Below are 15,167 nucleotides of genomic sequence, written 5' to 3'. Positions count from 1 at the left end.
GGAAATGGCAAAAACTGCCAAAATTTTGTAGAGAAAATTCAAAATATCTCACTTCCTGTTGGGTTTACAAACTTTGCACCCAGGGGCTTTTTTGTAGGTATTGGGCTGTTACATCTGTCTACCGAATTTCATAACTGTACGTGAAACGTAGCACGAAGCGCGCTTAATTGAAATTTTGTAGGTGGCGCTATCGAGCCATTTTGCCACACCCAATTCTGAAACCCATATCAGACGTAAATTTTCACCACTTCTGACGTGTGTGCAAAGTTTCATGAGTTTTTGAGAACGTTTAGGCCCTCAAAAATATGATTCATTTTGGAGAAGAAGAAAATTTTGGCTGAGCAATTCCAATAGGGTCCTCACACCATCGGTGCTCGGGCCCTAAAAATGAAAAAAACGACTGGTAGACCGGAGCGCCATCTAGTGGCTGTTACCCAAAATGTATCAAAGTGTCGCCTCTTGGGTTCTATTCTCTTTGGCGTCCATTTCAAGACACTTCGCGGTCTACATTATCCCACAATTCATTGCGCGCCGGTGATGACAGGAGTTCAGGTGTGAATTCACATAAATGTAAGCAATGCCCCACTTTCACCAATATGTAATATCTAAATCGTGATGTCTAAAACAAAAATATTTGTCTCTGAGATGGAGTGCAGTTTAATAAAATCCTAAAGTACTCTACTTTAAATTAAGACTTAAATACAGAGTAAATGTATAAATATGAATGTATATATTTTCACAGTTAACGTTTCATTTAACATAAAAACAAACAAGGTTAACTAGTTGCTAACGATATAAAACTAACATTACATAGTTTAACCATATTTGGGTCCAGTGTCCCACAGTGAAGCGTGTCAAAACCCAATAGAAAGTCATAAAACTTTACAATTCACTCACAAACATTAACTACCTCTGTCTGTCATACAGCCGATAGCCATGTAAAGACGCTCGGCTCATTGTTGCCACATCTGGGATTGGGATACTTTTACATTTGTGCTGTGATTACGCTGCTTTTGGGATGGTTTTGTTGTGCAGACCTGGCAACCCTCCACTCCAAAACCCTTTCATGCACTCAGAAGTCAAATAGAAAAACAGAAAGTGAAAGTGTGTCGCCATTTTAAGTAAGTAAAATACAAATACGACACGGAAAAAAATATATATTCGATATATTCGACAAATATTTATTTAGACGTTACATGTACAGACGATATAACGCGTAATTGCGTGTAATTTCATGTCCTGAAACGCGTGTCTGCAGCTGAATACTGTCATAATGTAACAGCTGAGCTCTGCACTGCAGGATTGTTCGAGTGTTTGAGGAGTTTATCACAGACTGTGTGCGTCCATTCGACTAAAGTGAGTTCAGTATCATTCCTTACATGTTTAGGATTGATTAGATATCTGTGTGTCTAGAAATAATCGAGTAATTTGTTCAGAAATCCACTCGAGAGATATGATGAATCATGGATACTCCCGTGTCGTCATTAACAAATGAGATAAACGTCATTGTAGAAAGCTATAATGTTAAAATTCACATGTAAAAGAATATGATTTATAATATGTCAGAGGAGGGAAGAAAATGAAGAACATCAAATCAAAAAAATATGGAGGGTAGCGATAATTATTCAGATGAACCAGGAAAGTTGTTAGTAAAAGCCACCAAACTACAGGCCTAAAGTGTTGACTTCTCATATGTGTAAACTGATGGAAAGAATGATCAATGAGAGTTTAATGTGTTTCTTGGAGAAAAGAGGCGTGATAACTGAATCTCAGAGTGTATTTAGGAGAGGAAGAGACAGAAAGGAGCAGTGTTGTGTTTAGAGGATGAAGGAAGAAAAGCCCAAGTAAATAAAGAGTGTGTGGTGCAGTATTTTTGATGTGAAGCCATATGATATGATATGGAGAGAGGGGCTAATGATTAAACTTCACAAGATGGGAATAGGAGGGAAAGTTTTTAACTGGATCATGTATGTAGTTAAGAAAATGCAAGAAAGAAGACGACAAGCTGAAATGTGGGGGAAGGAATAGGGGGTTAAGTTTTCTGTGAAAATTTAAAAAATGATGATTTTCTCAAGAAAGAAAGAGAAGATAATAATCTGAAGGTATGAAATAATTTGGAAACATTATGAGGTTTCTTGCAGGAGTAGAATGAAGAATTTATATGTTGCCCTGATAAAGTCAAGACTGGATTATGGGAGTGTGACATTTTTAATCGACAGCAAAATCTGTAATATCGAGGTTTCCATCAGACCGCCTTCCTTCAACTTACGAGGAAAGTGTAACGCCTGAATGCTACGGCAGTTACGCTTTCTTCCTAAGTTGAATATGAAAGGCGGTCTGGCGGAAGATAGTTATTTTAATTTATAACTTGTTAAATAAGGATATTTTTCTTACACTAACACATTGCTTCACTTCAGAAGGACTTTATTTACCCCTGGAGCCATGTGGAGTGTGTTTTGCTTTGGATGGATGAACTTTCTTGAGCTTCAAACTCGTTTTTTCCCCATTCACTGACATAATAAAGCTTGGATGCGTCTGGATATTTATTAATATAACTATGATTGTGTTCATCAGAAAGAAGAAAGTCATATACACTTGGGCTTATTTTTTTCATTTTAAAGTGAACTAATCCTTTACAGGACGTGGAGTAAAGAGTGTACTGGAATGCAGTAAAGGTGTAACGGTTCAGATTACTCACGGTTTGGGTTTTATCACAGTTTTAGGGTCACAGATTTGGTGCGGTTCGGTATGTGCTATATTCAGGACAACTGTCAAATAAAAATAAAGAAAATAAGAACAAATAATCAAACTACAAGCAACAGCACAAATCAAGACAATAGAGCAAAGATTCAAATAAATAAACAGTGTTTTTCAGATTAATTAGGTATCTAACGGTAGTTTTCAGGTGCAGAATTTGAATAAAGTAATCAAATGTAAAATAACATTGCTTATAATCTTCACATTATAAATTAAATATAGTTTAATCATTATTAAAATTACAAAAGCTGTTCAGTCAAGAGCAGAGTAATTTCTTTGTCTTTTGTTGTTTGATTAACATTGAAAACACAGACAGCAGGAATAATAGGCTTCTTTCCCTTTAAGACATAAAGCAGGATCCAGTACATATACTGTTACAGTCTTTCTGCATGTGTACTGTTTACGTTCACGTTCACATAACTTTTTGCTAGGATACTCGACAAGACGGCATGTTGACAATTTTTGTGTGAATTTGTCCTTTTAAGCTCAAGATGTGAAAAAGACTCAGTATTTGCTGTCTCAGTATTCGTGTCTGTAAGACGCAGCTTTCTGTGCTCAAGTTCTCGTTCACGTCTTGCTCTTGAATGTTTAAATTAGCAAGGTTTAAATGAGGTTAGTTTAATCACAGATAGCAACGTGTGCGGTTCTCACCTGCGCTCGTGCGCTATCAACACCTGGGTGATGACGGCGTAAATGACGGGTCATATTCGAGCATACGGCTCTCGCATTGATCAAAGTTTACAAAGAGTGACTGTTTTTCCATGGTTTTTGATTGTGTTGTAATGTACTGGGAAGCCAGAATGCGTATTCATCGACTGAATCTGAACTCTGTCTGTCTGTTTTACATGTTGTTACTTTCAACAAACCATATTATAGACGCGTCGTCAGATTTAAGATGAACCGCGGTGCAAGTGTGTGCCGAACCGTGGGTGGAGAACAACAACGATTCAATTCTTTTTGTGTGTGAACAAGGAAGGAAATAGTTTAAGCAGGAATTTCTGTATATCTTTCTGATGTTAAAGCTGGAGGATTTGAGAAGCTGTATCTTGTAAAAGTTTGATCGAGGTGAGTGTTCATGTGTGGTGACTTCCTCATATTAATATGAATCTCTGGAGGACATTTTAAGTGATTGTTTGATATAAAATCTTTAGTAAAGGGTTTCTTTCACCTCAAGGTTTCTTTTGTGTTTGGTGATGTCTGTGATTCTTCAGAAGTTTAACAGCATTTATGTAAACATGACTGAGCTTGAGTTAACACAGTCACATGATCCTCCTTCTTCCACACTCGAGATATGTTCAGCTGAATTCTGAAGGTTAATTATTTTAATCATTTAATTTTGTGTCTGAATGTTTTGTTGATTCAGAGTCAGTGGAGGAGATCAAACTCATCAGATTCTCCTGCAGCTTCATCATGACTGATTCACAAGGATCCAGAGATGGAGATTTTTCTCCAGGATGCAGGTACTTTCATCAAACACTGATAAATATTGTGTTACATCACAGGAAAAACATCTCACAGATCACAGAAACATTTTACATATATATTATTGCCTATTTCTGCATATGTTTTTGTTCTAAAACTAAAATGAAATATTAAAAAGAAAAGTTTCCTCAAAGTGCTTTTTGATGAAAAAAAATGAAAGTTTATATTAATATATTTCCTATCATAAAGAATGAACACAGTAATCTAAAGGATTAAACTGAATGTGTTCTCTGTTCCAGTTCAGTCCAGCAGAAGAGCTCAAACCCAGAGTCCAGCTGTGTGTCTATGAAGAGTGACAGATCTATGGAGAACCCACCAAAGTTAAAGAGTGGAGACAAACGGCCTGATCTCAGGTATATCATTTCAATAAAAGATGTGCTTATAGTATTAGATTTTGTATTAGAATATAAGGAAGGTTTTAGTGTCTGGGTTATCGGACTCGCATTTGTCACAGACTCAGACGCATTTTTACTCGGACTCGAGCATTTGGGATTTAAAAAAATATTTCCGAGTGCAACTGAGTCCAGCGCTGTCTGTGAAATTTGCTCCAGGAAAGATGATGGAAATGTCAGTGGCCCGACTGTGTCAGAACCATGTCGTCATAAAAATATATTATATGCATGTGTTTTAACTCTTGTCAGTTTAAACGTTCAAGTGATTTTAAATAGTTAAATTGAACTGAAAATTGAATTTCCTTATTTCAGCCGAACAGGGCAGCCACGGCAAAACGCCAAACATAGAACTGACCGTACACACAGCCGCTCTCCTAGCAACGCACAGACCAAATGCAAACGCAAGTAAACTAACACATACTGAATTAAAAACAAGCAAATGCAATGCATCAAAAGGTGGATTAACCCACCTTTACCGACCCACAGTCACGTTCAGCAGGACAACAAAAGCCAAACCACTTCCAGGAAATGACGCCTGCCCAGGTACATAAGCCAATGGCTTTTATAGACGATAATAATCAATGACGCAAATGAATGCCCGCCTTAGATATTCAGAAAGTCATGCCCATCTTACCTGTAATGCCACACACACAAGAGACTTAATGGCTCTGATCATATTGGATCAGGATTAAACTGAATGTGTTCTCTGTTCCAGTTCAGTCCAGCAGAAGAGCTCAAACCCAGAGTCCAGCTGTGTGTCTATGAAGAGTGACAGATCTATGGAGAACCCACCAAAGTTAAAGAGTGGAGACAAACGGCCTGATCTCAGGTACTCAGAATAACATTTCAATAAAAGATGTGCTTATAGTATTAGATTTATGAATTATAAGCAGGTTTGATCAAAGTCAGTCAGTCTAATACTAGCAATGACATCAAGTTAATGTAAGCTGAGATTTTTAGCCCTCTTTATATAATGCAGTAGGTGTAAAAGTTTCTAACTGCTGGTTCAGATTTGCTGAAAGCGACACGGTGTCTGGTCAGAACATGATGTTTCACACCAAGAGTACATTACGAAAAGTTGGTTTATGGCACAAATTACAACTCTAATGTTGAACATCTCATGGATGCACAAAGATTTAAAGACAATGGACCTGATTTATGAAAATTGGGTGTACGGTCATTTTACACGCAAAATTTGGCTTTATCAGTATGAACGTGAGCGATGGCTACGATCAAATCTCAGTTTGTGTTTTTGAGTCAGCGTGACTTGCGTTCAGCAGTAAATCTGGTGGAGAATTGCTATGAGAGCATTTAGATTATTTTCCTGACCGACAATCACTCACTAACTGATCATTAACCATTAAACGACACGATTAAAATGTCAAATTAAAATTAAATTAGAGTAGATGAGTGTCTGTGAGCCATTAAAATACCTTTTTCTTTCCAGGGATTTCGCTTTGCATGCACAAATAGCAACATCAACAGAACATTTGGATGAACATTAGAAAAACAGAATAATATACAAGGAATAAAATAATAGGACTACACAAAATATATTTCACTGAAATAATTAACAGATTAACAAAACAAAAGAGGAAAACTGTGCATCAAGTAGGGCTAGTACAGGCTACGCTCATTCAACGCATTGTATTGATTTGTTTTTCTTTATTTTCATTAAAATATTTATCTTTATTTTATTAAATCCAGTTGATCATGCGGGCGTCTCACACACACACACACACACACACACAAACACAACTTATCAGTTCTAGTGTTGCTAACTTTATATTTCAGCCATTTATCAGCAAACTAAAACGCAGGCAAAGTTAACACTGCTCAGTTTCGGTGCGCACAACGCCCAACCAAACACATTTTTGCTCATGTAAAGGATGTTTTATGTGGATATTGAAACAGGAGTGAAAAACAAAGCCTTGTTTACATAATGAACAGCAGTCAAATAAATGTTACATCATGAATATGGAAACATTTGGATTCTTCCCGAATGAGAGAGGTAGGCTATGTGAGCCCAATTCAGATTTGCTTTAAAAAAAAATAATTTCTGCTTTATAATGAATGCCACTATAGCTTAATTTGGGTTTTAATTTATAATTTAATATATGTTATATATTATAGCTACTTATTTTTCATTCTTGTTCTGTTCTGAATAAAATAAATGTAATTTTTTTAAATAATTTTCTGTGAAGCGAGGAGGGGTACTAAAATAACCAAGTTTGTGTGGTAATAATGTTTGTCAGTATTTAGTTTTATTTACCGGTATTTTCATTTAATATAAATTAATTTTATTGTTTGCACTTACGAGGTTAAGAGGTGTTTTTAGAGTGAAATATATTTCTCTTTCATGAGATTACTTCCTCTTCATGGCCGGGTTACGTTTCTCTGTGTCGTAAACTGTAGGGCGTGGCTTCTAACATTTGGGTCATAATATTTAAATGAGGATTGTTTTCCGCCACCACATGCATCAACGTTTTGATTTAAAGTGGGAGTAGGGTAGGGGTGAGACATAATTTTATATATATATATATATAAGTTTTAAAACTACAATTAATTACTGCACACAATTCTATACTGTTACAACTTACCTGGGAGTGGGCAGAAGTTTATAAGAACAGCAGCTTTATAAGTGGGATTATAAGAATTGAATTTAGAACAATTGTCAAATGGGGTGTTGTGTTCTCAAAACAATAAGTTCAGATCTCTGAACAGTTAGTTTCTTGGGAAGGGTCGCTCCAGCCATTCGTAAGTTCTTACTTAAATTGAAACGTAAAGTCCACACTAGAGGCTCAGGAACTGCTATCTAGTTTGTAACTAACTCTGTCCTTTATTCTGTGCATTATTTGTTCTTAAGGCAGAATGTAGTTAGTAGGTCATAAGCTCTCCGTAAAGTAATGTGCAGTCGCATAATATGACATTTACCCTCAATGATCCACTAACAGCCTTCAAATACGTGAGCAGAAGTTGAATGTTGAAATGCTGTGAATTCAGTTTATCCTTCATTATAACTTCTTTTGCCTCATGATAAAAATATGTTTCCATTCAATACGACATCTACTTAATCATGACTAACATAATAGGTGTTTTTATATGTAAATAACATTTAGAAACTGTATTTTAAACTAAATGAATGAGGATAAATCAATAAATACTGATTATTGATTATGACTGATTTTATTTGACTTGCACAATACGGACCGATGTACACAGAGCTGCGCTGTAGGACGGGTTTGTGTTGATGAGCCGCTAATAAAGTAAAATTATTCACATAATGTTGTCTCTCCTAAAATATAAGTGAGTGTAAATGTCAGCATTATCATATCTGAAGGATTGAAGTCTGTCCGGTAAAACAAGAGGTTATTGATGCAGTTCAGTCAGTCTGCTATTTTATTCCAACCGTCAATCCTGATCGGAGGCTTCCATAAATATCTAGTTTATATGTAGAGTTAAGCTTCAGCTAAGTCTAATGGTGCAAAATAAAAATATTTAGCAGTGTGTAAGTTGTATCTTACTGCCCATTTATGTCAAAACTAGGCTAAGTTGTAATTTACGAACAGCTGGTGCAATACATTCACACACTGTAAAAGCTGTTGGTCTGTTACTCAGTTAATGACACAATTACATCAATATCAGTGTGTCTGATTCGTTACCCTCTTCATTCTGATTTAAGGTCAAATCTTCAATCCAGACCAGTTAAAAACAAAACTGTGATTCAACCACAAGACTTTAATGAGAGCATGAATCCTGGTTTCAGGTAAAATTTGAGACTTTTATTGTTGTTTAATTTTAGGTGCAGCATCACATCACACATCACTCAAACACATGATTAATCACTGAAACATTTGAAACCTAATGATGATCTGTGAAACCCTAATGCAGGAAACAAATTTTTTTTGTAATTTATGGCTGTTCACTTTACATTAACTTGTGTAATAATGTGGTATTTTAATCTTACAGCCATGACTCTAAACCTGCTGAAGTCCTCAACACATTGAGATCAAATCTGAGGAAGAAGTTTGAGTGTTTGTATGAGGGAATATCAAAGCAGGGAAACCCAACACTCCTGAATGAGATCTACACAGAGCTCTACATCACAGAGAGTGAAAGTGGAGAGATCAGTAATGAGCATGAGGTGAGACAGATTGAGACACAGTCCAGGAGAGCAGAAACAGAGGACACACCGATCAAATGCAGTGACATCTTTAGACCTTTACCTGGACAAGACAAACCCATCAGAACTGTGCTGACAAAGGGAGTCGCTGGCATTGGAAAAACAGTCTCTGTGCAGAAGTTCATCCTGGACTGGGCTGAAGGGAAAGAGAATCAGGACGTCCAGCTCATATTTCCACTTCCTTTCAGAGAGCTCAACTTGATGAAGGACAAAACACTCAGTCTTTCAGATCTTCTTCATGTCTTTTTCCCTGAAACAAAAGAAATGGAAATATCCAGTGACAAATATAAAGTGTTGTTCATCTTTGATGGTCTGGATGAGTGTCGTCTGTCTCTGGATTTTCAGAGCGATGTGAGGTTGTGTGATGTGACTGAATCAGCCTCAGTGGACGAGCTGCTGACGAACCTCATTGTGGGGAATCTGCTTCCCTCTGCTCTCATCTGGATCACCTCCAGACCAGCAGCAGCTGATCTCGTCCCCTCTGAGTGTGTCCATCGAGTGACAGAGGTACGAGGATTCAGTGACCCACAGAAGGAGGAATACTTCAGGAAGAGAATCAGGGATCAGCGTCTGGCCGACAGGATCATCTCACACCTGAAGTCATCAAGGAGCCTCTTTATTATGTGTCACATCCCAGTGTTCTGCTGGATCTCAGCCACTGTTCTAGAGAAGATGTTGAGTGAAGCAGAGAGAGGAGAGATTCCCAAGACTCTCACTCAAATGTACACACACTTCCTGATCCTTCAGACCAACATCAAACATGAGAAGGACTATGAGAAGAACGTGAAAGATGAAGATATGATCCTCAAACTGGGGAAAGTGGCTTATCAGCAGCTTGAGAAAGGAAACCTGATCTTCTATGAAGAAGACCTGAGAGAGTGTGGCATTGATGTGACAGAAGCATCAGTGTACTCAGGATTGTGCACTCAGATCTTCAGAGAGGAGTTGGGCTTGTATCAGGGGAAAGTCTTCTGCTTTGTTCATCTGAGCATTCAGGAACATCTAGCAGCTCTATATGTGCATCTGTCCTTCATAAACAAGAACATCAATGTGTTTGACCAGATTACCAAACCAACTAATGGAGATAAAGTTTCACTATCTGATCTCAATCAAAGAGCTGTGGATGAGGCTTTAGACAGTAAAAATGGGCATCTGGACCTTTTCCTTCGTTTCCTTCTGGGTCTGTCAGTGAAGTCTAATCAGAGTCTCTTACAAGAACTAAAGACACAGACAGGAAACAGATCTTACAACAATGAGAAAACAGTTGACTATATTAAAGAGAAGATCAGTGAGAATCCCTCTCCAGATAAATACATCAATCTGTTTCACTGTCTGAATGAACTGGGTGATCTTTCACTAGTGAACGAAGCTCAACCTCATACGAGCCGTGGAGGATTACGTGATGTGAAACTCTCCTCATCTCAGTGGTCAGCTTTAGTTTTTGTGTTGTTGAGCTCAGAGGAGACAATGAAGGAGTTTAACCTGAGGAGATTTATTGGAGGCAGAAATGATCAGTAAGTAACACTGAGTTCAATCATTACAGTCTAAAACATTATGAACAAAGAGAAACAAAGAGATCAGAGGTGTTTAAATCACGGGGCACAGACTGATTTCTGGGATATTGTACATAATTTGCGGGTGCGTCTCAAACGGAGGCTGTGTCCTAGTAAGGCTGCATATCTCGACTGACACGTCATCAAGCGCCTCTGAAGACCGTCTCAATTTGAAGGATCCTTTGAAGGCAGACTTTGTTTCATGTCCTTAATTTAGCTCATTTTGAAGGATGCATCAAGTGTATCCTTCATGTTCTTCAATCTCCCACAATCCTTTGCACACATTCCAATTCAGGAAAAAGAGCTGATGAAAAACGAGTCGCACTGAGCTTATGAGTTCATTATGAAATGTAAGACAAAAATAATGTTTTCTGAGATGAAGTCACACATGTTATCTTTTGTTTTGGTGTAAATGAATCACTGAACACTAATTTGACAATAATGTAATCCACTGGGAGACACAGACGGCTGTCATTCACTGTACTGCATTAATAAACAAGCCACTTAATATAAAGATTTTTAATACAAAGTATGTTTCTAAAATGAAGTTTTAATAGTTTTTTGGTGCCGTGATCATGGGGGCAGAACATGTGTGACGTAGCCATGCACACTTACTAGAGCGTCTCATTCTAGTGTTTAATGCTGAGGAGGACTCGAGTCTACAAGCCTCAGAAGAACTGGACTAGGAAAGACACAACCTCACTAGGATGCAGCCTTCTGTTTGAGAAGATCCCAATATCAATATGTGGGAGAATCCTGGAACTGGAGATGATTGACACAGTGATAACCATAGCAACGGACGGGACAAAACAATCTGATGTCAAAATAGATCTGTGCACTAAGTGTTGTAGTGTAAATGAAGACTAATGAAGACCTGCAACATTGACAAGAAGAAGAAAAAACAAATCTGTGTTTCTGAATATGTTTAGTAGCTTCTACAGTTGGATACTAAAAAACGTTTTCACATGTCCTTTATAAAGCAGTGTTTAATTAAAAATATATGAGGATATTTAGCAAGGAATGTAATGTATTATTTACTTATGATATTATTATTAGCATTAATAATTGTTTTTTATTCAAATAGTGATGCAGTAAACACAGGAGATGAAGTTCTTCAGAAGCTCCTGCCTGTGGTTACAGCAACTAGATCAGCTCGGTAAGTAACACTGAGAACAATCATCACTGTTAAAACATTATCACATTTCTAGCTTAAACATTATAAATTAATGATTTAATAAAAATAAATTTAATAATAAAAAATCACAGTTACTGTGTTTGATATCTGAAGCTAAAGCTGGTTTCATTCATCTTCACTCTCATCTCATCACATCAGTGGTGAGGCTACATAAGGTCATGTGACACTGACACACTCAGACTGACGGCTGCTCCACCCAATCAAATGACCCCAAATAATAATAAAAATCACACATAAGAGACAATAAGTATTGCTCAAATACATGAATTTAGCGGATGTCACTTAAGCATGAAAAACAAAAGATTTTCTCAAATTCTGAATGTAATATATATACTCTAGAGCGATCCCTTTATAATCACTAAAAAGCTGTCACTCATCTTAGTTCATCACGATGATTCAATCTCATGAAGTTCAGTTATAATCCATGAATCTGTCCACACTGCTCAATAAATCTCTTATTTACATAATGTCTACACTTATGGTGGGCCGGAAGGTCCAAAAATAAGACTAATGATGTGTTGTGGGAAGTCACTGTACTATTGCCAGTGTCTACTGCGTTTCCCACTGATATGCCAGCAGTGGATCTGTATCTTGTTTCTGGACCTTCCGGCCCGCTATATACACTGTTATAATGAGAGGATTTACGAGCGTGCAGAACTCAACACTGGACAAAAACTCAAAAAAGCAGTGAGTGGATTCTCACTTAAACACCTCTGATTGGCCGTTGTGTTTCAGAAATCAACAGACATGTCTGTGATTGGCTACATTGCTCAATGCTGTAAAACGCGTTGACGCTCCGCCTATGATTATTTATCTTTGTTTATTTTTTTTTTTCATTGGTTATTTTATTAATGAATGGATTTTGCTGTTTTTGAGAAACTGTTGGCTGACAATAAATCAGATTTCACTAATCTTAATTGTCATTATTTTTATCCCATGTGTTGTAAAATGATGTAATTTTAGAGTAGGCCTTGAGGTCGGCCATATTTCACCAAGGTCAGTATCATGTCATATCTGACGTAATCCTTCCTCTCCGCTAGATGGCGCTGTTTGCCATAGGTTTAATTAAACTACCATTCGAAAAACTTTATTTGTTAATGACTCATAGCGTCAAGCACACAAAGCAGTGAAGCCTCTTCATCACGTTAAAATGTTCATCAATCTGTATATGCTGCCCAACACACGCCTGCAGAGGACAGAATAGTCCCTCACTTTAACATTTCTGACCTCTCCACTGCATCACATGACACCTTTGTTGGAGACTGATTTACACACAACAAAACTAAACTAATGGAACAAAAAATAGAACACAAACTAATAAACACTAACAATAAACATGATCATGGAAAAAGAGGTGCAGAGAGATCAGCAAAACTAAGAATATTAATTTCTGATAACTGAAGAGGAATCTCATTTAATTCACATTTATATTGATCAAATTAATCTTACGCAATTTCAATCATTCATAAAGTAACATAAAAACCCCTATTACATTCATTATGAGCAAATCTATTGAAACAACATGATCAAATCACCATTCATCAGTTTTATATCACGTCTGTTCATATGATGTAAGAGAATGAATGTTTCTGTTTGAATCGTTTGCTCTTTTTCTCCTGCTGCTGTGAGGTCATGTGATTGATCTGTAAATGACTGATCACATGACCTGCTCCTCATGAAGGTGAAACTGCAGGACTGATAGTCACTGAAAAACACTTTTAATCACGATCAACATTTAACACTCTTTAAACACTCTCAGTCTCATCACAGTTCAGGGTTATGCTGGTTACTGCTTGATGATTCAAATCACGAAATGCCTTAAACAATTCACTAAATAAACTGTGAAAAGGTTATGTTTACTAATACTTCAGGGACAGAATGGCGCCATCTGAATTTGAGATTACATAGTACTGTCATAAAATTACCAACGGTTGTGATGTAATTACATAAATATAGGCTATAGTGTGACGCGCTGCATGTTTGCTGTAACAGTGCTGTGTTTTCAGTGTCGATTCACTGTAAATGCTGCTGCGTTTGTGACGCTTTCATTTGCATTTGAGAACGCAACATTCGTCATTAGAATTGTTTATAATTCTGTTGTTTACAAAGAGAAGTTTCAGTGTCACATGATCCTTCAAAAATGCTGATTTGCTGCTCAAGAAACATTCACTATTTATTATTAATGTTAAAAAGCAGTTTTTGCTGCCAAACATTTTTGTGGAAACAATGATACTATTCAAACATTTGTGGAAAGATTTAAAAAAGAGAGAAATTGATACTATAATTCATCATACATTAAAGTGATAAAAAGTGAGAAGAGTGAAGACATTTAAAATTTACAAAATATTTCTATTTAATACATTCTTTAATAAATGTAATATATTTGATAAATGCACATAGTAAATGTTGTTCATTGAACTTTCTCTTTTTCAAATACTGAAAAATAAAATATCACCATTTTCAGAAAAATCTGAAGCAGCACAACAGTTTTCAACATTGATAATAATCAGAAATGTTTCTTGAGCATCAAATCGAATTTTAATGATTTCTGAAAGATCATGTGACTCTGAAAACTAGAGTAATGATGCTGAAATTCTGCTTTGATCACAGGAATAAATTACATTGTATAGTATATTAAAATAGAAAACTTTTTTTTTAATTTGTAACATTATTTTACAATATTACTGTTTTTCTGTATTTTTGATCAAATAAATGCAGCCCTGGTGAGCAAAAGAGATTTATTTCAAAATAATTAATAATTGTTTCCAGACTTTTGGCAGGTACTTTAATAATAGCAATTATATTAATACTTTTATTATATTATATAATATATTAATTATTATCATGATTATTAAATGCTGCAGGACAATAGTATGTATTATTACAATATGTGAAATATCTTTAAATGTGATCAAATAAATATATATTTTTTAAATAATGGGGGCATTGCCAGATTTCCTGCTCTTTTTATCTCTCTCTGATCACACACATTTAAGATGATTGTGAGGTAGACTTGAGCTGAAAGAGGGGGTTTGATGACTCTTTAATGTTCATTACATTAACCTCTCCTGTTACAGTTTTTCTAGATTTTTATGTGATATTCAGTTTTAATTTGTTATATCAGTTTTTATATAATCTCTTAGAGTAACAGTAAAACTCACTGACATATTTAATTAATTGTTTAAAAAGAGATATTGCACAAATTATGATCATATATTTAAAAATATGTATTTCTGTTTGAATTTGACTGCAGGTGTGTTATGATAATGTTTTGTTCTCTGTGACACAGATCAAGATCATCTAACATGGTGATTTGAGTTTATGTTATTGGTTTCTCTGTGATAATGAAGTCTCTGTTGATCTGAGAGAGTGAAGAGTGTGTCATTGTTCTCTACAGGTTGTATAATTGTGGTGTCACAGATGAAGGTTGTGCTGCTCTGGCTTCAGCTCTGAGATCGAACCCCTCACACCTGAGAGTACTGAATTTGTCTTGGAATAATCTAGGAGACTCTGGAGTGAAGATGGTCTCTGCTGTACTGGAGAATCCTCACTGTAAACTGGAGAAACTGTGGTAAGATCATATGTGACTCTCACATGAAACTGAG

The 15,167-nt window shown here is 36.3% G+C and overlaps 1 protein-coding gene across 5 annotated transcripts in view; it reads left to right on the top strand.

Moving 5' to 3' along the window:
* Window positions 1–974: 974 nt before the first annotated feature.
* The window catches only part of LOC137005410 (NLR family CARD domain-containing protein 3-like), a 32,243-nt gene continuing 18,050 nt past the window's right edge, over window positions 975–15,167 (top strand). Inside the window, exons 1-8 of one of the 5 annotated variants that reach the window (XM_067366292.1) lie at window positions 986–1,121; window positions 1,301–1,356; window positions 4,121–4,217; window positions 4,479–4,592; window positions 5,347–5,460; window positions 8,601–10,328; window positions 11,452–11,523; window positions 14,960–15,133. In XM_067366292.1, the coding sequence (XP_067222393.1) occupies window positions 4,168–4,217; window positions 4,479–4,592; window positions 5,347–5,460; window positions 8,601–10,328; window positions 11,452–11,523; window positions 14,960–15,133 (2,252 nt within the window). In that variant the 5' untranslated portion in view covers window positions 986–1,121; window positions 1,301–1,356; window positions 4,121–4,167. Of the gene's footprint in view, window positions 1,122–1,258; window positions 1,357–4,120; window positions 4,218–4,478; window positions 4,593–4,774; window positions 5,175–5,346; window positions 5,461–8,600; window positions 10,329–11,451; window positions 11,524–14,959; window positions 15,134–15,167 lie in introns of those variants that run through there. The other 4 variants (XM_067366293.1, XM_067366291.1, XM_067366294.1 and 1 more) reach the window with 4 other exon arrangements.

Source organism: Chanodichthys erythropterus, chromosome 17 (assembly GCF_024489055.1).
Source record: "Chanodichthys erythropterus isolate Z2021 chromosome 17, ASM2448905v1, whole genome shotgun sequence".
Classification (NCBI taxonomy): Eukaryota; Metazoa; Chordata; class Actinopteri; order Cypriniformes; family Xenocyprididae; genus Chanodichthys; species Chanodichthys erythropterus.
The sequence above is the reverse complement of the archived record's forward strand: the minus strand, read 5'-3'. Positions and strand labels throughout refer to the sequence as shown.